Below are 22981 nucleotides of genomic sequence, written 5' to 3'. Positions count from 1 at the left end.
TCTGTTGGTTGAATATGTTTATTACTGGGCTGCTATGTAGTGTAGCAATGACAGCCTTTCTCGGAAAAGAAACAGTGATATCTATTTTAAGGGGTGGTTATGTGATGGAAAGATTCTCAGAAGTAGTTATTGGTTGACATACGGAACACAGAATATTGGCTGCTGCTTTCTGTGAGGTAGACACCCTCTTCCTGAAATGTCCGTTACAAGAACGTCTGTTCTCTCTCACAACACAGAAACGCGTATCTCAAGTATGCCGTGCAGCATTTAGCACGAAAGAGCACAGGCACTGTACAAACAGAACACTTGTTCCACAGTGCAGAGAGATTAGATGTTGTATACATTGGTAATCTATCACTTTTTTTTTTTTTTCTGAAGGAAAAAACTAAAAACATGGAGCTGAACATATTAGTATATGGTACATCAATAAACCTGCCATATTGGCATTGATGAGTTTAATTGGGCATGGATGTTTTCTTAACGGTTTCCTAAATATTTTGCTTCACTAGTAGAGGGTTTGTTTGTATAAGAAGTAACAGATCCACGGTTTCTTTTTGTATATGTGAATATTTTTGATGCTATAGTTATGGTTTTTTTTTGTTTGTTTTTTTATAACTTTTTATTAGAAACCTCTTTTCCCATAGAAAATGCATTACAAAATCTCGAGAGGTTAAACAGAAATAGATAACACGTGTTTACATACAACAGGTTCTCTCGCACTTGGGAGATAAATGTACATTTATCTATCTAATACTGCAAAGATGTTATTTTAACTTTTCAAGTTTGAAGGGTATAAAGGGGGGGGGGGGGGGGGGTATACAGGGACCAAAGGGAAGGATGGGGGGGGGAGTAAATGATTCACACATCCAGTAGGAGAACAAGTATGCTTGCTTAGGAATATCTTTCCATGTCTAGATTCCACTAGAACTGGAGTGGAGATTGATTGTGATATATGGCCCATGGGGTCCAAATTTTGTAGAAGAAGACGGAGGAGCCCCTCAGCACACTAGTAATGTGTTCCATCTGGTAAGTGTGCCAGATCCGACTGCAGACCATCTGGAGTGTTGGTGGTGTGGAGCTTTTCCAAGAGGCCGCTATTTGACATGTGGCAGCACTTATGATGTGCCTAAAGAGTTTGTGAGCAGATTTAGTGAGGTCTGGAATGGGTAGTGGCAGTAAGATGTGCTTTGAGTCAGGTGGTACGTGAGCATTTAGGATTGTTGAGGCTAGAGCAACAACTGCTGCCCAGTATGGGCGGATCCCAGGACAGTCCCACCATATATGCATGAATGTTCCCGTCTGACCACAGTTTCTCCAACAATCAGCGCTGGTCTGTGGATATATATTTTGTAATCTCGAGGGGACATAATACCATCTGTGCAACAATTTGTTAGCATTTTCTTTAATGCGAACATTTATAGAACAGTGAGCCGTACCATCAAATACATCTGACCATTCTTCCTCATCCAGTACAGTCACCAGGTCATCCTCCCACTGCGTCTGAAAGCGATCCTTAACAGGCGGAGTGGTAGGACGTAAAGTATTATATAGAATAGAAATGAGTCCTTTGGAGGTTGGGCCCGAAAGACATAGATTCTCAAATGTGGTGGATGGTCTGGAAGAGAGTTGAGCTTTGACTGTTTGGTGGTAGTGCCTAATCTGAAGATACTGATGGAACTGCCTCGGAACAAAGCCACACTGTTCCACCAACTCTGAGAATTGTGGAAATATTTCTGTTCTGGTTATATGGTTGAGTAACAGCAGCCTGCCTCTACCCGCCCAATCCGAATACATAGAGCGAGACAGACCGGGCGTAAAGGCTGAATTAGACCATAAGGGTACTAGAATCGAGGGAGTAGGAGAGAGGGAAGCTAAGTGGTTGCATCTAGACCAAATTGATAGAGATAGGGCCAACACTGGATGGGCTCGGACAGAGACCGGGCGCTGTGTGATTGGTAGCCATAGTATAGAGCAAATCGGTGAGCCACCCAGTATGTCCGACTCTATGTCCACCCATATCCTAGTTCCAGGGGGAGAATGCCATTGTACACACTGAGCCAGCCTCGCAGCGTAATAGTAATTGCGGATATTAGGGATGCCAAGACCACCCGCCGCGGGAGAGCGCTGTAGAATGCGAGCAGATATCCTGGATCTCTTGTTCGACCATATAAACCGCATTATTATTTGTAGCATTTTTAGGATAGAGGGGGGGACCCTGATAGGGAGAGTGTGGAAAAGGTATAATAACCTTGGGAGTAAGTTCATTTTCACAGACGTTATCCTTCCCACCCAGGATATCATGAGTTTATCCCATGCTTTTAGATCTTTTTTTATACAGGCTATGAGGGGAGGGTAATTAGCTTGGTAGATATTTTCCACTTTTCTGGTGAGGGCTATGCCCAAGTATCTTATGTGTTCGGAATTCCAGTGAAATGGGAAATTTAGTTCTAGGAGTTGCTTTAACTTAGGAGGAATATGGAGATCGAGGATATCTGTTTTGTTTGTGTTTATCTTAAAGTTTGATATTGTGGAAAAGATTTCAAGCTCTTGAAATAGGTTGGGGAGAGAGGTTAAAGGGTTAGTTAGGGTGAGGAGAATGTCGTCCGCATAGAGGGCTATCTTATGGATACTGGAAGGTAGTTGTATCCCCATTATATTAGGATTTATACGGATTCTCGTAGCTAAGGGTTCTATCACCAAGGCAAATAGAAGATAGAGGACATCCTTGTCGTGTTCCGTTTCAGATAACAAAAGATGGAGAGGAGCCTCCGTTCACCTGGACAGAGGTCGATGGGTTATGGTACAGGTCTGACACCCCTTTGAGGAAGCGGTCTTGGAAGCCATGCGCAGCCAAAGCCTGCATCATGAAGGGCCAGCCAACGCGGTCAAATGCCTTCTGCGCGTCGACTGACATGAGGAGAGAGGGTTGTTTGTTGTCATTAATATTTTGAATAAGATCTATGATCCGCCTTGTATTGTCCGCAGCCTGTCTACCCGGAACAAACCCGACCTTGATCTGGGTGTATAAGCTTGGGGAGCACAGAATTAACCCTATTCGCGAGAATTTTAGCATATATCTTAAGGTCAACGTTTAGAAGTGATATGGGACGATGGCTGCTGCAGAGGGGAGGGGTCCTTGCCCTCTTTTGGGATTACTGATATCCGGGATCGGGTCGTTGCCGGGTCAAAGGAGGTTCCATTGAGGATGACATTAAACCATGTGGTGAGTTTAGGGCTAAGGGCACCTGCAAATTTTTTATAATATTTGGCTGGGAAGCCATCTGGGCCCGGAGCAGAAGACCCTTTCATGCCGCGTAAGGCAATAATGGTTTCCTCCTCCGTTCTATCTAAATTAAGGAATTCAATCTCTGCTTCAGAGAGTCGCGAAAGTTGGCAAGAGCGTAAGTACGCATTTATTCTGTCTTCTAAATCAAGAGGGGGTGGAGATGAGGCATCTTAATTATATAGCGACAAATAGTACGTCTGGAATTCCTTCACGATCTGACTCTGATTGTATGTCGCTACACCCTGAGTTTTTAATTGATGTAATCGTGTTACGCGTGTGTTTCTGCCGCAACCTCCTAGCCAGTAGAGAATCCGCTTTATCACTTTTTTCGTAGAAAAACTGCTGGGTCCATTTAAGACTGCGGGCTGTTTTTTCGGATAGGACCGCGTTGAGCTGGCCCCTCACCGCTGTCAGCTCCCACAGGTGCGATGGGTCCAAGGAACCCTGGTGCTGAGCGAGAAGGGAGATAAGACTAGTCTCTAGAGTGGCTATCAGTTCTTTTTCCTCTCTATGCCGAGCAGAGGCGATGCTGATGAGTTGCCCGCGGATTGTGACTTTATGCACCTCCCAGACTATGGATGGGGATAGATCAGGGGACTCATTCAGAGCAAAGTAATCATTAAGTGCCTCCGTTAGCTCCAAGCATGTCTTAGGGTTGAGTAAAAGAGTGTCATCCAGCCTCCATGTTAAGCTTCGCTTAGGGAGATTTGCTACTTGTAATTCAAGTGATACCCCCATATGATCTGTCCAGGTAAACGGATGAACCTCAGCTTTATAGAGTTTGGTTGCTAACTGTGAGTCTATGAGAAAATGGTCTATACGGGTATATACATTATGAGGGTGAGAGTAAAACGTGTACCCCCTGTCCGTACCATTGATGACCCTCCATGCATCCAACAAAGAATGTTCTTTAAGTAAGAGAGCAAATTGTTTAGAAAGTTGTGTGGGGTGCATTGGTGTTTGTGCAGATGTTGTGACAGTTGGGGATTTATCTAAGTTGGGATCCAGTATCGCATTGAAATCACCTCCCATCAACAGGTAGCCCTCCGCTTGTTTGTTAATAAGGCTAAATAGCTTTTGTAGGAATGGGATCTGGCCTTGGTTTGGAGCATAGCAACAAATCAATGTAACCGGAAGCTGGCCCAGTGTGCCCACTAACATGAGAAATCGACCCTCGGAATCTGCTATTGAGCGTCGTACCTTAAGAGGTACTGATGGTCGTACAAGAATTGCTACCCCTCTGTGTTTAGATGCAGCTGAAGCAAAAAAGGTTTGAGAAAAGAGTTTCCCCTGAAACGTTGTGTGCGATTCAGTAAGATGGGTTTCCTGCAGGAAGACTACTTCTGCTCGTGTCTTTTTAAGTGCAGCCATTAGCGTGGAAGGCTTTTGGGGGGTGTTCAACCCCTTAACGTTTATTGTCAGTAAATAATGCGACATATTGTGGTGAGAGTGTGAGACTTAACATTGAGGGGCTCCTCAGAGTCCACGGTTTCCGCAAGATGCCATGAAATCAGGGATGCGTGGAATGGGTTATGCTTTTAATTTTTTTTTGATAAGGAATTTATTTTTAATAAGCGAAACATTTTTCTTCAGCATGGATCTTTAATTGTGCTGCTATCTGTTTACCAGCCAGTACATAGAAACATTGTTGGAAAACTTGTTTGTTTATTTGTTTATTAATAGTTGTAATATTTAGTCACACACAAATGCAGAGCCATTCACTGGTATGCTGATGTTTGTTTCAGTGCAATCTTGTCTGACGTGTGGAAAAATACTTTCAACCACCACAGTTGTTGACCCAAGCTTTGGATATTCCTGCTGAACGTTCTACACTGGCAGCATGCTATGAGTTGTATTCGTAGCTATGACCAACATTCTTGGTAAACCATGAGGAGCTGTTTTAAATACAGGAAACTGTGAACACCCGGTTATTTCCTCTTCAAATAGACAGATTGATATTGAAGATTATTGTGCATTTTGGGTAACAAGCTAGAATGTTAAGCAGATAACCTGGTGTCTAGTGACTCAGCTGGGTTTACCATAGGTGAAAGGGTCATTGGGCTTGGGTATAGTAAATTTGGTATCCTCCTCAAGCAAGCAGAAGGGGAGTAATTGAGTTTAAATGACTGCAATGTTCGTTCATATAAACAGGAGCAAACTATTGTACTAAATGTGAAAGTTTATTTTAAAGGGCTGCAAATACACAAGCTACCATTAAGTGTATATTGGCATCCTCCAGCACAGTACGTTCACTGTCCCCTTGCTGCTTGAACACACGGTGGCAAAGTGGTTAGCACTTCTGCCTCACAGCGCTGGGATCATGAATTCAATTCCCGACCATGGCCTTATCTGTGTGGAGTGTATGCTTTCCCCGTGTTTGCGTGGGTTTGCTCCGGGTTCTCCGGTTTCCTCCCACACTCCAAAAAAAAACATACTGGTAGGTTAATTGGCTGCTATCAAATTGACCATAGTCGCTCTGTGTGTGTGTGTTAGGGAATTTAGATTGTAAGCTCCAATGGGGACTGATGTGAATGAGTTCTCTCTACAGCTCTGTGGAATCAGTGGCGCTATATAAATAAATGGTGATGATGAAATATTAAACTGCTATTTTAGAGATACAGATGATCTGCTGGAAATTCTAACCTGTCTCTAGTCTTCCATGTTTGGAGTGAGCGGAGTACATCCAAAAGCAATTTCTGCGGCGTAAAGGAGGAAGCAAAAAAGCTGCACTTTGTGAGACACTAAAGGGGTTCTGATAATCATTCATAGCATAGTCCTATGCTAACATTACCCTTTCCTGATCTGCTGTGGGGAGTAGGGAGGGGTGAGGGTTTATAGCTGCACTTATGGAAGGGTGGGTAGTCTGTGTGATGGGTGATTTCACCTTGCTGTTCCTGGAAGACAGTGGTAGTGATGGGGGTTGGTCAGGATGTTTGTGTGTGAGGCAGTAGGAGAGGACTGTATGGCAGAAAATAAACGTAAAGTAGGTAACTTCACACAAGAAAAGCAGCAGTCTCGGACACATGAAAAAACACAGGTGCTAGTTTCAAATGCTTTATTGCATCAATCTGGTTAACACTTGTAATTGTTGCTTTATATAAGATGAGATGTTCAGCGTTTCAGCTGCGTCTTGCTTTTGTAAATTTTGTTCAACCAGCAGCCGTTGTTTATTTGAGAAGTACAATTTCAGCTTGACTAAATATGTAACTTGCTAGTAGGTCTTTCTTGCATTATGAGGAGCCCTGCATTAGTGTGGTTAGAACACTTTTTGATATACATTCTATTACTGGTTTTCATACTACACTTTTATTTGTTTTAGAGTATTCACAATTGAGTCTTTATTCAAATAGTGTTTGTGTATTGTTGATATACTAATGTAGATAATGGTTGTCGGAGATGAGGTTTGCTTTGTGTTTGATAATGAAGTACAGCACACTTGAATGTGTGGAACTTAGTATACAGTATACATTTAGGGGGGAATTCACCCCCCCCCCTCTTATAGTATACACTTTATTTTTTTAATAGGAACACCGTGGCAGTCTAATCACAAAAGCTAGATGCCATTTTTAGAACTACTCCTGTCAAAAGGACAAATCGTAAAGGGGCATAGTGAAGCTAACTCTCAGTTGATTTCCGAAATTGAAATACATTGATAAAGGAAAGGGCTATGAAAAAATATTTTGCTTAACATCCTCTGTGCCTCTGGCTGGAAGAACTGTAAGGGATCCATTTTAGGTGTCGGGCGTTGCCCTAGTATCACCTGTAATCACTGGTCTTTTGGAAGGCAGTACATTCAGCAACTTTCTAACTTCAGGCTTTATTTCTGGAGAAGTAGGTGTGACAGTACCAGCAGGCAATATACATGCATTGTACCAACTACGTAAGGAAGATAATTAACACTTTGTACAGTAGTTTGTTAATCTTGGTGTTACAAATAGCAAATATAAATTTGCCATTCGTGTGACATTTTTGTTTTGTTTTAGCCTTCTGTGAAACTACAAGTCTCAGCATGCCCTGCCAGTTATCCACTGGCAGTGCATGCAGGGACTTGTAGTTCGCAATACCTGGAGAGCAACAGGTTGGCCAGGCCTGGTGTAACATTTGCTCCATCATTCTGGAGGCCTTTCTGATGGTGCACAGCTCACATTTATCAGAAGTCCTTGAACAGTATGTTCATGACTGTTTGAAAAGTGATCACATTATCCTATTCTACAGTATCTGCTATTTGTAAACCTTTCACAATCTCAGCTGTTGCTGCCTGTGTAAGGAAAGCTAGCGAGTGCAGCTAATGGCTCCTGTCCAGGCTGCATGTTTTGGGAGAGGTCCAAGGTAAAGCTAGTAAGGCAGGGGGTGTACATGTGCTGGGGGTGGTAGGTTTGCCGTCCTGAATATCCATTTCTCTCCTTGGAATTCTTGGCCCTGCTTCACTCACATGTTGGTGATGAAATTAAACATGAGGAAACCTGATTATTCAGGTACAGGCTGCCTTTGCCAAATAGCAAAATGACTATGTCCCTTCCCCTTGCAAAGGAACAGGGTGATCCTGCCTTCCGTTTCACTGGAGCTGCTAAACTATGTACCACATGTACAACCGTGAAGCTAATACTTCCAGATAAAGCTTGTCGGTAAGATTAGCAGGCAGTGACTGCCATAAATCTTGTAGTAATGTGGTATTTTTCTTCCTGATTTAGCACCTTTTATGCCTCAGATTGGTATGTGCAGCAAAAAAAATAAATCTCTGCTGCTCTTGTGAAACAATACATGCTTCAAAATTACAGCTTGCGTTGCTTGTCAAGAAGCTTCTTGATGCATTCTTCCGTGTGACCAAAGCTTATTCCTCATTCCTTTTTTTAAACCGCTAAAGTCATAGTTTGGTGCAGTGAACAAGAAGAATTATTACAGTTCATAGTCTGCTGGCTTGTGCCATTTGGCAGTTAAAAATATCATATGGATTTGCACACTCCACGGTATGGGTCCTGTCAGTGAAAACGAATGGTCATACTAGTGACATTTTTGTAAAAAAAAACATATTGGTGTGTTTTTTTTTAATGTTTTTTTAAATATAGCAACACTATTTATAATCTGCATTTTATGTATCTATATGGAACATAGTTAACAGCCGTCAGTGTTTGTGGTGTATCAATCGAACAGTCCATCCATGATATAGATAGATTCCACGCCCCCCACATAATTTTAGGACTACTGTAAAAAAAAAAAAAGACCTGAAAGTACAACCGTATTAAGAGAAATATCTGTTTTAATCTGTGTTGGATTGAATCCGACATTACTAGGTCCATTGACTGACATCCATGTGATTTTATTTGCAGGAAATATCTGTAATGAGATTTCAGAGTGGTTAATCTCGGGTTATTGCATAAGCCAGCATAATGTAGTACAGTGTCCTATGAAGTGAAATTGCAAAAACGAAATTATTTGTGCCGTTTTGACCTACATAGGCGATTTTAAGACGCCATATGACTTAAACAGCAGCATATAGTGATCATCATCATTTATTTGTAATGGCGCCAGCAAATTCCGTAGCACTTTACTATTGAGAGCCAACATTAATAAAACAATACTGGGTAATATATACAGACAGAGAGGTAAGAGGGCCCTGCTCGCAAGTTTACAATCTATGGGATTAAAATTAGCATGTGTAGATGATCCCATTGGAAACCAGCTACTGCATAATGGATGCCTGCAATTGCACTACTGAACATCACTCTTGTAGTTTAGTGTGGATTTCTTGTATTTTAGTTGTTAAAGTGCCATCTGTGGATTTTTTTGATTGTTTTTTTTATGGTACATTTCAGTTTCCCTGAATCGCCCAAAAAATAAAATAAAATTGTATGAATGAGAGATTAAACACTCATCCTATTATAGTTAATGCTCACATCAATCTCTATAAGTCAAGGAAATTGCTTGTGTAGTTTAACTAGTAAGAGTAGGTGAACTTTTCAGTACATGTCATGTCTGAATGCTAGAAAATTTATTTAGATGTAGTTTAAAAACCTGGCAGCCTCAAGCACTGTGGCGGTGGGGTGGGCACGGCTGACATGGCATCCTGCTGTGGTCTACTCCAAAATTGGCTGCTCTTTTTTGTACGGCTACTGGCGGAGCAGGGGAATAGGGGTCCCGAGGAGTGACATTACTTAACTTTTTTTTTTTTTTTTTTTTTTCCTATCAAAAAGTGACATTAGCCTTTTTAAAGTGGATGTCCACGCAAATTATTTATCCAACTCTTTCAAAGCAAGCATTACTATAATATGCAATGCTGTACTACATTGTGTACAGAGGAAATTATAGCCATGCAGAAACCCATGTTGTGCAACTACTAAATGCACATTCTGATTTGTATAAGGTATTCTGTTACAACATTACTGTCTTGGCAGCCAGTTGACATACTGGCACAATTGAGTCACCCTGGAAAGATTAACCGGTTTTTGTGTGGTTTTAGCCTTTGTTTAGGGCTCGCCCTTCAGGTTACACGTGTGTAATTCACTGGGATCTCATTAACCTCAGCAGTTCACTGACAGAACGAGCGCTACGACAGGGTGTCGTGTTAAGTGAGCCATGTCCAAGAGCATGAACTCTAGCCAAGCTAGTAGAGTGTTAGCGGTTGCCAGCCCATTCACTAACCTGTTAAATCATTAACTTCATAATATAACTTTTGACCCATGAAAATATAACTGTAGCATTTTTTTTCAGGAATAGCTTCTATTTCTCCTAGTGCAGAAGTGTAGTGGTCCCCGTTGCATATACTTCTAACAGTGCTGATGCCCTTTGTGACTTTTCTGTGCAGTGTTTTCTGGTGAGCCCTCTCTGCTGTGTATTTAGTGTGAGGACTTGTGCTGTTTCCTGGTGTAAAGTCTTGTATGGCCTTAGCTGCCAGTGGTTCCCAAACTTTTGCAGTTCGCAGCACCCTTAGTTTTCAAATTTTTTCAAGGCACCCCTCCAAAATAATTATTGAGCAGTCCTGTTTTAGAAGTAGTTGGGTCAAAAAATTGTAATAAGTATTTAGGTCAGGACAGAAATACTTATTTAGTTGTATGCAAAAATGCCCCCTCTGCATCCAGACACTCTGCCCCCTCTGCATCCAGACACACTGCCCTCTCTCACACTGCCCCCTCTGCCCTCTCACGCTGTGTCCCCCTCCTCTGCCCCGCGCCAGGCGCCAGCCATATAAAAAAAAACCACACAGAAACTTACCAATCCGTCGGGCGCCAGGACCCAGCAGCCTCCTCTCTCCCGCAGCTTTTTACTGACGTCGATATTCAGTGACAGCTGCGGGAGAGAGGAGGCTGCTGGGTCCTGGCGCTGCGGTACCCCTGGGAGCCGTGGCGCACAGTGTGGGAACCGCCGCCTTAGCTGATAAAAAGCTAAAACCTCTTTACATGAGTAACTTTTAACCCTCCTGTTTGTCACCATTTCAGTTTCATACAGATAGCATTTTTAGTGTTTTTTTATGGCAGTTTTATTTCTTTTACTTTTTTTTTGTTCTTTGCATATATAACGGGACACCTTTTAGGAATCATTCAGGAGCTGCTAACATGGTGAGTATCCACATAGCTATTTATGACCGCTATGTTAAAGTACTTGCTTATCAGTCTTAAACTGCACTACTACTACCAAGTAAAAAAAGCATACTAAGGAGCCCTTGCCCCTAACCAAAGGTGATGTTTTTTTGTTTTAATATTTAACACTCTCCTTGCTATAGATGTAACATGCATGTGTGCACAGCTCTGCTTCCAGAGGACGCCATGTGTAAATTGTATGCCACGAGACACTCTTAGTGCACACTGTTAATCATGGTCAGTGGCAGTGTTTTACAACATTAGTGATTGAGGGGAACCTGCTCACATAAGAAGATGACTTGCTGAGCACAAAGAGACCATCTTCTGTCCTGTGCTGCTGGAGGCACTTCCAAGTCTGACTAACACCATTATTCCCTTGCTGAAAGGAGATCTCTGGGTCTAATGACACCCAGAGCAGCTGTACCAAAGGGCCCCCTAGTGTTAGAGCATATTTTAGCTACAGCCACTTTATAAAAACATGTTTGCTAAATACATTTTCTCCTTTATAGGTTTAAAAAATAATATGCTTTTCATATTTTGTATCCCTATTGTTACGAGTTTGAGAATAGAATGCTTTGGTATTTTGCAAGTTGAATTGTGTAAAAGTTAATTACCTTTCCCTATATAATCCAAATAAATATTTTTTAAACTATGATCCCAAAATAAAGCTTTATGTAGCATGTAATGTAATTGGCTGGATAAAAAGCTAAGTTATTAGAAATTAATAAATGTTGCAAATTGACCTGGTCTTCTGAATGAACACATCATATAAAATTACTGGTGCTAACACATAAAATGTACCATGTCAGGTTTTTGGTAAATCTACCACATTAATTGTGCAGACTGTGTAGAAGCCTAATTTCATGGTACAGTAAAACTGGGTGCACACTGTTACATTCTTACTTCAGATGCAATTTTTACCAACAACAAAGTCCCAATGAGCATGCAGATTTGTGTACACATCTACACAATGTACCGTCTGATTTGAGATATCTCATAGCCACATGCTAAAAATATTGTGAATCTCTACTCTTGTGGGAGCGTACACACTTTGCAATATCAGACCAAACATTCGTTTATCGTGGGATCTGCCCGATAATTGCATAGGTGTGTACCCAGCTTTGGTAACACAAGCAATTGTTGGATAATGCATTTAAAAAAACTGTTGCTTCTTATGTGTCGTAATTACTTATTATTTAAATTGGCTTTTGGTGTTGGCAGATGCTCCTATGGCAATGATCCCATGTGATCATTCCAAACCAGTGTACTAGAAGCTGCCAGTTTTATGTCGGATTTTCTCAGATGCGCAGTGAGCATACTCCTGCCAGTATGTGGGCTGTTCACTCTCGTTAACACTTATGAATATTTACAGCTGACCTGAAGGTAATGGTCATGCTTGGGGTTCCTATCATTTTGGAATGAAGTACAGGACCACCTGTGTGACCCTTTTTAAGCTGGGCAATCTGCAAAGAAAAGCGTTAAAATGTCCTTCTTGGGAGGACTCCTTCTGAAGGGCTGCATTCTCAATCTGCTGGATTTTTCCTAGCAAGTTACAACTTTAAGTTGATTTGATTCTAGTTCACTCGGCTTATAGAAAACAGTACATGTGCATTCCTTTACGTCTCAATTAAGGTAAAACTGTTAGTTACGGGAACCAGTTTTCACTTTCCTGTTCATTTGGTTGCATCAGGAATCTGAATTATAGGAAAATAAGCATTGTGTGATATCTGCTGTCCAGTATTTAGTTTTATTGTCTAAAGGTGGGTACACTACACAGTTTTCATCCAATAATCGGCTAAATCAGCCGACATACGACCGCTCCTTCAAAAGTCGGGTCAGTGTGTGCAGTGACACGATGGTCGAAAGTCTGCCCAAATGGACTATTATTGCCTCATTTGGTCGTACCGTTTAATATTTTCGTTCCAATCTCGTTTTCGCTGTGTAGTGTGTATAAACTTCCGACCGATCCACAACAGTGAGTATGAAATTACAGTCATTGCTCACGACAACATTGCTGTAAAAAGTCGCTAAAGGGACATCCGCACTTCCCTTTATCGTCCTAAAGAAGGCTAGTGTGTATACAGTCCATGGACCGAGCGATCGGACCATCGATCGCATGTAAAATCGCTCGGCATAGAAAGTTGGTTGAAATTTCTGTAGTGTGTACCCAGCTTAAGTGATGAGAACTTTTGAATTTGCCTACTTACAAAATTATATGGTTAGCACAAAGTTTCCTCTTTTATACATTGTTCTTTGTTCTTAGTACTCTGTATAAGCAACAGCACTAACCACATGAGAGGTCATAATTGCATATATCAGGCAGGTAACCTACGCTGCAAAACTATAAGTTGGACTAAATCAGCAATTTATCATTTTACTTGTATCTATAGTTACCTAATACATTGAGTTTTAAAACAAGAACTTTGTCGCTATTTAGTTTCTTAGTAAATCCAAGCCTCTTTCTAGTTTTACAATAATGTTACTACAATGTACTTGTTACTTTAGAGTCTAATGAGCTTTCTCATAGGGAGTTGTAACCTAAATATTTGTTAATTTAGTGTGTGGGACTGATTCTGTAATTAGGGCAAAATTAACGCAAATTTATATAGTGGATTTTGTTTTTTAGCTTCAGGTTGTTTATACATGCCATTATTTTTTTTACTTCTTTCCTTTCTCCACAATACAGCTTGTTTTTGCGTAGAGAACCAATACTTTAATAAATACAGATATGCATAGAAAAAGTGACAGTACTCTTGACTCACTGAACATTTTAATTTTAAATCACAGTAAAATACCCAAGCATTTGTATACTGATGTGTCTTTTTTTTTTTTTTCCTTTTGTTCCAGGGTTACTCTTGGAATATACGTCGCACATATATGGCGATTCGGCGCATAAGGACAGAGTACTGCCAGGCTCAGCACAGCGTTGGTGCAGACAAGTGAGCTGAGAGGCCCCTCAGTTGACACACTGAGCCCACACCTCCAGTTTCTGCTCTCCCTCTTGTTGGCTTCAGAAAAGCATATGGGAGTTCTTATTTATTATCTCACCTCACAACCGCATATTTTTCACTACTTTATTTTTCCTTTTGTGAAGGGAAGGGTTTTAAAGGGGAAATAATATCCTCCCTTAATGAGTGCCTCACTGCAGTAGAGACCATTGGTCGCTATATATATATCCACTTATATTTTTAAGCCCTATTTCCCTCCCAGAAGTAATGTGAGGTTTCTTTTGGATGCTCTTCTGCATCCTAGAAAAGAGTGCTTATCAGTAAGAGACAAACCTCTATCAATTGGGATTTTGCAATAAGTTTTTTGTTTTGTTTTTTTACCCCCTCCCAACCTCAAATATATATTTTTCTTTATAGAATTTTTTTAATATTTTCTGCTGTGAATTTTTTTTTAAATAAATAAACCTTATTTTTTTAAACTATCAAAATGAACCGTCCAGCTCCAGTGGAAATATCTTATGAGTGTATGCGTTTTCTAATCACCCACAATCCAACTAATGCCACACTGAACAAGTTCACAGAGGTAAGTCGTATCGGCCAAAACTGGTTCAGTTTAAAAATGTGAACTTTACAGTATGTAACTATATGGACACTGATGTATTTGTGCTTGAAATTCAAGATATTTTTTGTTTTCATTGGTTATTTTTATTGTCCTTTATATTGCACAGTGCTATACTGAGAATATGAAATCATCCACAACAAAGATTACAGGATTTATTCCTACACACACACACATACGCTAGGGTCCATTTTACTTTGTAACCACTATGCCACCTTGCTGCTCAATTGTAATGTTTATAAATGATAATAGTAGTGTTTGTGAATACCAGCTCAATAAGAGAACCTGGGGATATTTATTCCTGAGATGATCATACTACTAGTTTGGTTTCACAAAAGAAGTCCATTTTAGCTCCTCTAAGGCTTGGAGCATTATGGGTAATGTAAGTCCTGTGGCCGTAGTCTGAATAGGGCATACTGGGTAGGGATAAAGGGGTCATGACTATGGACAAATAACGCCACTGCTACAGCTGTGAACGGAGCAAGAAACCTTGGAATTGAATCTGCATTTATAAATGTGATTATTAATAGCCGCAATAGGAAAACTTTTTTTTACTGTTTTTTTTTTTTTTTTTTTTTATATTGTATTTTTTTGAAAGAAGCTCCATTTGAATTCACAGTGCACTTAGTATTTCTGTAACTTTGGGATTAAGCGCCAGTATATACACTCTGGCTATATTAAATACAATGTAAAGTCTGTGCTCGATTCCGTAACGCTGCCGCATCCCATTATTTCTGCACCCAATACAAAAAGTTATTGTCAGAATTGCCAAAAACTTAGCCTTTCCAGGAGTAAAACACAATTAGTGTTTTATACACAAGTTGTATTTACAATGAAATGGTAAGCCATGTTTAGGCTGTCGGTACTCTTAATAGGATAATGAGTGGTTCCATATAAATAGCTTATTTATTGGATAGATTTATTTCCTCTAAGCATAGTTTTTCTTTGGGTATTGTTATTGAGGGCTTGCCATTGTTTAGAAGTCTTGCTTACACTTTTGAATTAAATTTCCATACAAAAGCCACAAAAAAAGTTGAACCATACTTCCAGAAATTAATACTTTTATTCTTTCATCACTACTAAAACCACATTTTCAGCAAAGCCAGTTGCATTGTAAAGCTAATATTTTTCTTTTTCTTTTTAATGGGCAATAATTACAACGAGTGTTTTCTAATATTCAGTTCCCTTAGAATAGTAGTCTATTGTGGGTGGTCTTTGTACCTTAGTTTTCAGTTTATTGTGTCTCAATTTTTCAAGTCCCACGGGACTACTATAGCTTTGCAATGTTCATTGCCTTTTCATGTTCTGTCTATATTGTGGCTAGGGTTCTTGTAAATGAAATGCTTTACCTTCTTAGGAGCTGAAGAAATATGGAGTCACCACACTTGTGAGAGTTTGTGAAGCCACATATGACAAGGCTCCGGTAGAGAAGGAAGGGATACAAGTGCTAGTGAGTATTTACTTTTCTACTTATAACACACAGTTTATAGGCCTGTCTAATAATTGTCCCCATTTAAGCTTGAGACGGATGAGGTTGAACTATATACTGTATATGAATATTTGTATCATATTGAAGACTTGAAAAGCAGTCTTTCACGTGAGGAAGATATGAAGTTTGTGTTTTAGTTGCTCCTCTGCTCTTTATTGCAAATATATCTGAAGCTACTGAAATATATAGTATGGGAATTGAGTGCAGGATTGGTACATGGTAATGGGAAGGTGATGATTACTAACCGTTACATTTGATTGAGCTGAAATCTTATTGAATTGTGTTGGCATATCAAAGTATACAGCTCTTTCAGATCTAGATCTAGATGTGAAAGAGAAGCTGACTACTTAGGTGCCTGCATATTTGTATAAATAAGTCCTATTAAGGCCTCACATGATCTGTTCTTGCACATACTTCCCTGTTTTATGGTAAGTGCAACATCGCTGATTTTTGCTGTGCAAGAAAAAAATCAGCAATATTCTATTACTGTATTATCCCACAGAGCCTCCTCCCCGTAGGACTTGGACTTCATGCACAATTGATCTCCCCCTGCAAGTAGTCTTTATAGTAACCCCATGTTTGAAATGGGGAAAGATGTATGGGAGCTGCACTAGAGGCCTATTCAAGAAACCGAGAACATCTCCGTGCAGGGAAACTGCTTCACAGCTTCTTATTGTGGAGTAGTTGAAAAGTTGCTGGCAGAGGGGAAAGCTTCAGAGGCACATGCAGTGGTTTAGGTTGAGCAGATAACTGAGGCTATTCATGTAGATTTAACGCTTTCTTGAAGGGTAAAATCTTGAAAATTATGTTAAAACTGTTCAGTAGATAATACAGGTGGTTTATTTGTAAATTTCTTAAGTGTTCAGTATTTTAAAACCATAGTAACCTTATTATACTGCTTCAACTCAAAGGGGGGATTAAATCCAATGCTGGTTGCGAATTTTCCCCCACTAAGGGGCATATTCAATTGTCGGCGGAAATGGCGAAAATCCTGTGGTCTGCGCACGATTACCGTAACGGTAATTTACTCGCTGGATTTCAGCTCGCAGCTCTCTGAGCCGCGAGCTGAAATCCAGCTACAAATTACCGTATTAACTGTACTAGTTTTAACGCCGCGGGACTTCTAAAGAATTGAATATGTCCCTAAGTCTGTAAGTTATAGAATGAGGGTCCTTGGGTCGTAGGAGTCATATTCCCAAAATGCCATTTAGAATTTTGTCTAAAAATGTAGAAGCCAAAAATGCAACTTCTTTACCACCAAATTCTCAAACCTAAATAAGAATTTGGTAAAAATTTGTATGTTATTTGTTGGCGAAAACTTTAACATTTAACTAAATCAAAACATGTTCTGTATGAATTAGAAACCAGCCTGGAAATGCCCAACTGTGCAAAAGTTTTAGGCAGGTGTTGGAAAAAGGTTGCACAGTAAGGATGCTTTCAAAAATAGAAGTGTTAATAATAGTTTATTTTTTATCAATTAACAAAATGCAAAGTGAATGAACATAAAATAAATCTATAATAGTGTGACCTTCTAAACGGCAAACGGCAAAATTTCTTCTAGGTACACTTGCAGTTTCTTAGAGGAACTCTGCAGGGAGTTTGTTCCAAACATCTTTGAGAATTAACCACAGATCTTCTGTGGATGTAGGGTTGCTCAAATCCTTCTGTCTCTTCGTGTAATCCCAGACACTCGATGTGGGGGCGCTGTGGGGGCTACGTAATCACTTCCAAGACTCCTTGTTTATGATGAAGATAGTTTGTAATGACATTGGCTGTATGTTTGGGGCAGTTGTCCTGCTGCAGAATAAAGTTGGAGCCAATCAGACTCCTCCCTGATGGTATTGCATGATGGATAAGTACCTGCCTGTATTTCTCAGCATTGAGGACACCAGTAATCCTGACCAATTTCTCGACTCCATTTGCTGAAATGCAGTCTCAAACTTGTAAGGAATCTACACCATGCTTCACTGTTGCCAGCAGACACTCATTATTGAACTGCTCTCCAGCCCTTCAAAGAAACTGCATTCTGTTACAGCCAAATATTTCAAATTTTCACTCCAGTCCAGAGCACCTACTGCCATTTTTCTGCACTTCAGTTCCTATGTTTTCGTGCATAGTTAAGTCGCTGGCCTTGTTTTAAACTCTGCTCAAATCTTGCACTGAAAGCTCCGACTAGTCAGTACACCAATGCTCAGATGTATACTGTTGCTTCAACTAAGGACTGGTTGAAGCAATGTCAGTGGCCAAATATGTCCTGCATATTGTCTTCTGTGATTCACCAGCTCACCTCGAGCATCAGCTAACCTTACTGTATGGCATGCACAATTCACCCCTTTAGCATGTATTTTTGTTTATCTCATGGAAAAAAATTGGACAGCACTAAACTAGAATAACTCTCCTTTGTTTAGTGCACATTCTAGACTTGTGTCCAACCACTGTTCATTGTGATTTTAGTTTCAGTTGATTTAAGGGTATCCACTCCTGTCTATTGTGCTTTTATTTATACCTGGTGGTTTTTATTATCTTATATAAGCTTTTTTTTTTATGCCTCAACTGCCTACTACCTCTGACCACTCATTTACCCAATTTAGGACTGGCCATTTGATGATGGAGCTCCACCCCCTACACAAATAGTTGATGATTGGTTGAACCTCTTAAAAACCAAATTTCGTGAAGAAGCTGGTTGCTGCATTGCTGTACACTGTGTGGCAGGACTAGGCAGGTGGGTAAATTGTAATGGCATTATTCTGGGACTTGTAGTTATGTTGGTGTTACGATTTATGTGGCATATCAGACCAGTTCTGCACATTACCATGCCTCTTGAAAGTGTCTAACTTTTGGGTGCTTGACTGTTTGCAGAGTGAGACACATCAAATTACATTTCTATAACACTGCATTGTTGGTGGACAGGAATTTTCTTGTAAAATAGTGTAACAAATTATAACGCACAAATCTGCCAATTCAATGTGATTACTGGGTGCCCAGGTATTCCAGCAGCTTTTGAAAGTCAGATGCAAGGATGCTGGAAGAGGCACAAAGCAATTCTGCGGGAAGATTTAAATCTGCCAACCTGTTGCATTTGTAAATGTGCCCCATGATACATAGTCTGACAATTTTTGATTTCACTTACTCATGTGCACAAACAACTTTGCAGAGCACTGGTGCTTAAAAGGTTCAACCTGAAAATCCTTTACCTTGTTTCAATAAAGTAAGTAGGTGTGACGCAGCTCTTTTGTGCGTGGGAAGGAGGAGATCACATGGTGTAGACTGCACATCCTGTATGTCCTGTGATGTCATATGTGCTGCATGTCCTTTCACTATGTTGTGCTGAAGAGGTCACATGATGGGGAAATTAGCTGCTTAAGGTCAGGTTTAGCCGTGGTCTATACTTAATGAACCTCTGAGCTTCACCCACTGCCTCAGCTCTAATTGAATAAAAGCTTTGGGACGCCAGTGAAGCTTAGAGCATAAAGCAGAGAATAAGAATTGGGATCGAGGGGCAGAAAGCTGGGGCTGCATGTAAAGACTAGTACCCTAAACACTTTTAGGCATTTTATGTTTAATGCAGGGTGCGGTTTGCGTAAATTAAAAGATAATGGTAAAATAATGTGCCATCTGCTCTGTTTGAGATGTAATATTAGTGTGCCATGGATCTTTATAATTAGCATATAGTACTTGAGCTGGTGGGCACAGGGGGCCCGAAGTGTTTATATAAGGGAATGTTGCAGGGCTCCAGCAGATTAGATTACCTGGCAACAGAAATGAAGAGAGCTGTGGGTTATGCGCTATGGGCACCTGGTTCACCAATTTGTATGTTGGCTTTCAATTGTGCTGGACTGTTGAGGTTGTTGGCAGAAACTATGTATTGTGGGCTGAGATGAAGAAATGTAACCCTTCACTGCCTTACTATGGTCTTTGAATTATTGATATTGTAGCTTGATGCTTGGACTGCTTTTTGTTTTCTGAACTAGCAAATGATTTGTGATGTCAGTCTGGCTTTATATTACATGCATAGCATTAGTTTCTACTCAGCACTGTATTGTAGGTAGCTCTGGCAATGGATGGGTATAGACATGAAACTGTGTTGGTTTTAAGCCAATTAATAATGCTTCTCTGGTGTCTGAACTCCCAGCAAGCCCCAAGGATTCAGTCTAGAAATTGCACACATCACTAATCTCTCTGTACGGATTTATTTCAGGGCCCCTGTGCTGGTTGCTCTTGCACTGATTGAATGCGGGATGAAGTACGAGGATGCTGTGCAGTTTATCAGGCAGTAAGTGAGCTCATTAACAGATTCGCTCTGTTCTCCCCCCCCCCCCCCCCCCCTCCTTGTCTCTCATCTGACTTTACCTCCTGAGACCTACGCTCCTGGTAAACAAGGCTCTGCACAAGCCGCTTGTTAAACAGCTTGCTGAAACAAGAAATAAACAGCTTATTGGGAAAAAAAATGGTGCCAATGTCTCTCACCTATTTTAACCTGGTGTGTGTGTGTGTATATAGTTAACTTGACTACTAAAGTGATGTCTGCAAAGGAACATAGTTTTGTGCACAGTGTATGTGTGGAAGTCTCATGAAAAATATGCTAATTTTAGTTTCATAGATTATTTTCAATCGGTGCCTAGTTAATGTTGGTTCTTTTGTAAGGTAGATAATACTTGTACAGTGGAATGTACAATTTAGCACTTCTGTTTGATCTGAGGCAGGACAAATGTTTTGTTTTTGTTCCCCCATATCCCCCTCTCTTTGAAGTTCTTAGAGATAAAGTTGATTATACAACTGATTGTATATAAGTAGATGCTGGACATAAAGTGCACATGTGTATAAAGCCTTACAAATATTCAGTAAATGAGTCGTGTTTTTGGTTTTTTTTTTTTTCCTAGGAAACGAAGAGGAGCATTTAACTCCAAACAGCTACTGTACCTGGAGAAGTACAGGCCCAAAATGCGCCTGCGATTCAAGGATGCCAATGGTCACTGCTGTATGCAGTAACAGATTGGAAAAAACTGGTTCAAACCAGGCATCTGTGACCCAGGGGAATGGATCCAGATGAAATTAATGATCCTACATCGGTTGACTGGTCTCTCACCTCTGTCCCATCAGAAGCAAAACTACACTGCCACAATCGGCAGAAATGAAATTAAAAAATGTTTCAAAACGTGTTCTACCCACTTGATTTGAAAGAATACATGTCCAAGTGGAATTTAGATTTAAATCGGTGGAAATTAACGAGCTCTGGTATAGCCTAAATGTATCCTAGCTCAAGTACTGAATGCACAGGGCAGCAACTTTACTTAGTTACAGACATAGAGAAGCCTAAAGAAATATGAAGAATACAGATGTTACTGCATATTTAATATCAAGTACAGCAGGAGGGGTACTGGGGGTATTGTCTGGACCAAATGAATGTGAAGCTGACAAGATTTGTGTTTTGATTCCCTTCTGCTCAGGTGCTGGTAAAAGGTTACAGTTCATCTGCTGTCTACAGCAAGTGATCCACAGTAAGAGATGCGGGGCAGGTTGTGCAAATGAACATCTGTACTGCTCAGGGCTCTTCACATCTCTTTGCCAACACTGTTTTTAATGATGCTTTGTTTGAACACTGTCTCTCAGCCTTAAGCCAAATACCCTGTTCACGGTTTTTCTACGGCAGCTAACAATCCAAATAATCCCCTTAATTTGTCAAACACACTCTTTCAAAAGTTTAAATGCCATATATTAGTACAAGGCTGATGCCAAAACATACATGCATCCTGTGCTTTAAAACTGCAGCCATAGTTTGCACTGCACCTGTTCAAGCTGCTGCTTCAAATGTGACCTGCAGCTATGTGTGCTCTATGTACTGTTTTTGTCACTTATCTATTACAAATGTTCTTGCTAGGTTTCCTAGTTGCAGTATAGCATAGAATGTATTATTTCTAACCTTCTATAAAGGTGTGTAGCCTGATGTTGGACAACAGAGGTTACTATTGTAAAACATAGTTGATGAGTCGCATTCAGATTGCAGAGCAGGTACAAACGTGCACAAGTTCATTTCATTTATTGAAACGCCATTAAGCATCATTATGGTAAACTGCTGTGAAGAGATGTGTTGTATTCCGAGGCAGGGAACACAATTCTATTACACAATCCCAGCCTGTGAATACAGGGCAGTTGTGTGTATGTTCAACAGTGTGCCTAGCTGCCTAACCCCAGGTCTTTCATTAATACACAGCCCTTGTTTTTAGGATTGTATCCCATGTAAAAGCAAACTATTTAAATGTTGCAGTATTTACTTTCACTGTTATGGAAGCTAATGGATTTGAAAAGAAATATTGTATTGCTGCTCAAAAAGGTCAAGGGAGAGATGTGTATTTACTTATCTATAATATCACAATACTTCATATAATTTACTCCTATCCGGCTGAATTTTTTACAGCAGCTTTGCCCATTGAAAACTAATCTTCTCCCTTGTATTCCAGACAGTGGGAATTTTGTGCCTAAATCCCTTTTTATTCCCACTTGTGACAAAATATTACATACAGGGGTCAAAGAGCAAGTGCTTGTCAATTACAATTTCTCTTTCCCCCCAGTCTATTTCCTGCTTTTAAAAATGGAGCTAGTGGCTGAAGGAGGTGTCATGACAGGTGATCTAATTGTAAATCAATAAGTGCTAGAAATATCCTTGATCTCATGAAACGTGTTGAATAAAAATATTTTACACATTCAATGTTCTACTGTCTCTATGTATACATGCACCATGTCTCCCCTCTCCATTTCCCCTTTGGTCCTAGATTGTAACCAAGCAGTCTGGATCAAGGTAATGTTTAGGCTCAACAGCAGCACTTAATATTATAGTAGGTTAAGTTTGGAACAATATTGGATTTAAGCAGGCAATACCTCTTTGAACATTATGTAAAAAGGAACTAGGGAATCCATCCAGGTGCTGGTTATGGCTTCTCTGGTGGGATCCTACACTGTTTTGTCCCCCCTCATTAGCAGCATCCAGCCAAGACTATGAGCTCTGGGGCTTGGCCCACTTTTGGGGGAGGTGGAAGGGCACATCAGTTTTATATATTTAAATTTTCT

The 22981-nt window shown here is 40.3% G+C and overlaps 1 protein-coding gene across 2 annotated transcripts in view; it reads left to right on the top strand.

The window, feature by feature from the left end:
* Nucleotides 1-22622, top strand: part of PTP4A2 (protein tyrosine phosphatase 4A2) — a 62936-nt gene extending 40314 nt beyond the window's left edge. For both annotated transcript variants that reach the window (XM_075195195.1, XM_075195194.1), the window contains exons 2-6: nucleotides 13708-14391; nucleotides 15785-15877; nucleotides 18508-18638; nucleotides 20115-20189; nucleotides 20797-22622. In XM_075195195.1, coding sequence (XP_075051296.1) covers nucleotides 14296-14391; nucleotides 15785-15877; nucleotides 18508-18638; nucleotides 20115-20189; nucleotides 20797-20905 — 504 coding nt within the window. In that variant the 5' untranslated portion in view covers nucleotides 13708-14295 and the 3' untranslated portion in view covers nucleotides 20906-22622. The remainder of the gene's footprint in view (nucleotides 1-13707; nucleotides 14392-15784; nucleotides 15878-18507; nucleotides 18639-20114; nucleotides 20190-20796) is intronic.
* Nucleotides 22623-22981: the final 359 nt, after the last annotated feature.

Source organism: Mixophyes fleayi, chromosome 2, assembly GCF_038048845.1.
Source record: "Mixophyes fleayi isolate aMixFle1 chromosome 2, aMixFle1.hap1, whole genome shotgun sequence".
Taxonomy (NCBI): domain Eukaryota; kingdom Metazoa; phylum Chordata; class Amphibia; order Anura; family Limnodynastidae; genus Mixophyes; species Mixophyes fleayi.
The sequence above is the reverse complement of the archived record's forward strand: the minus strand, read 5'-3'. Positions and strand labels throughout refer to the sequence as shown.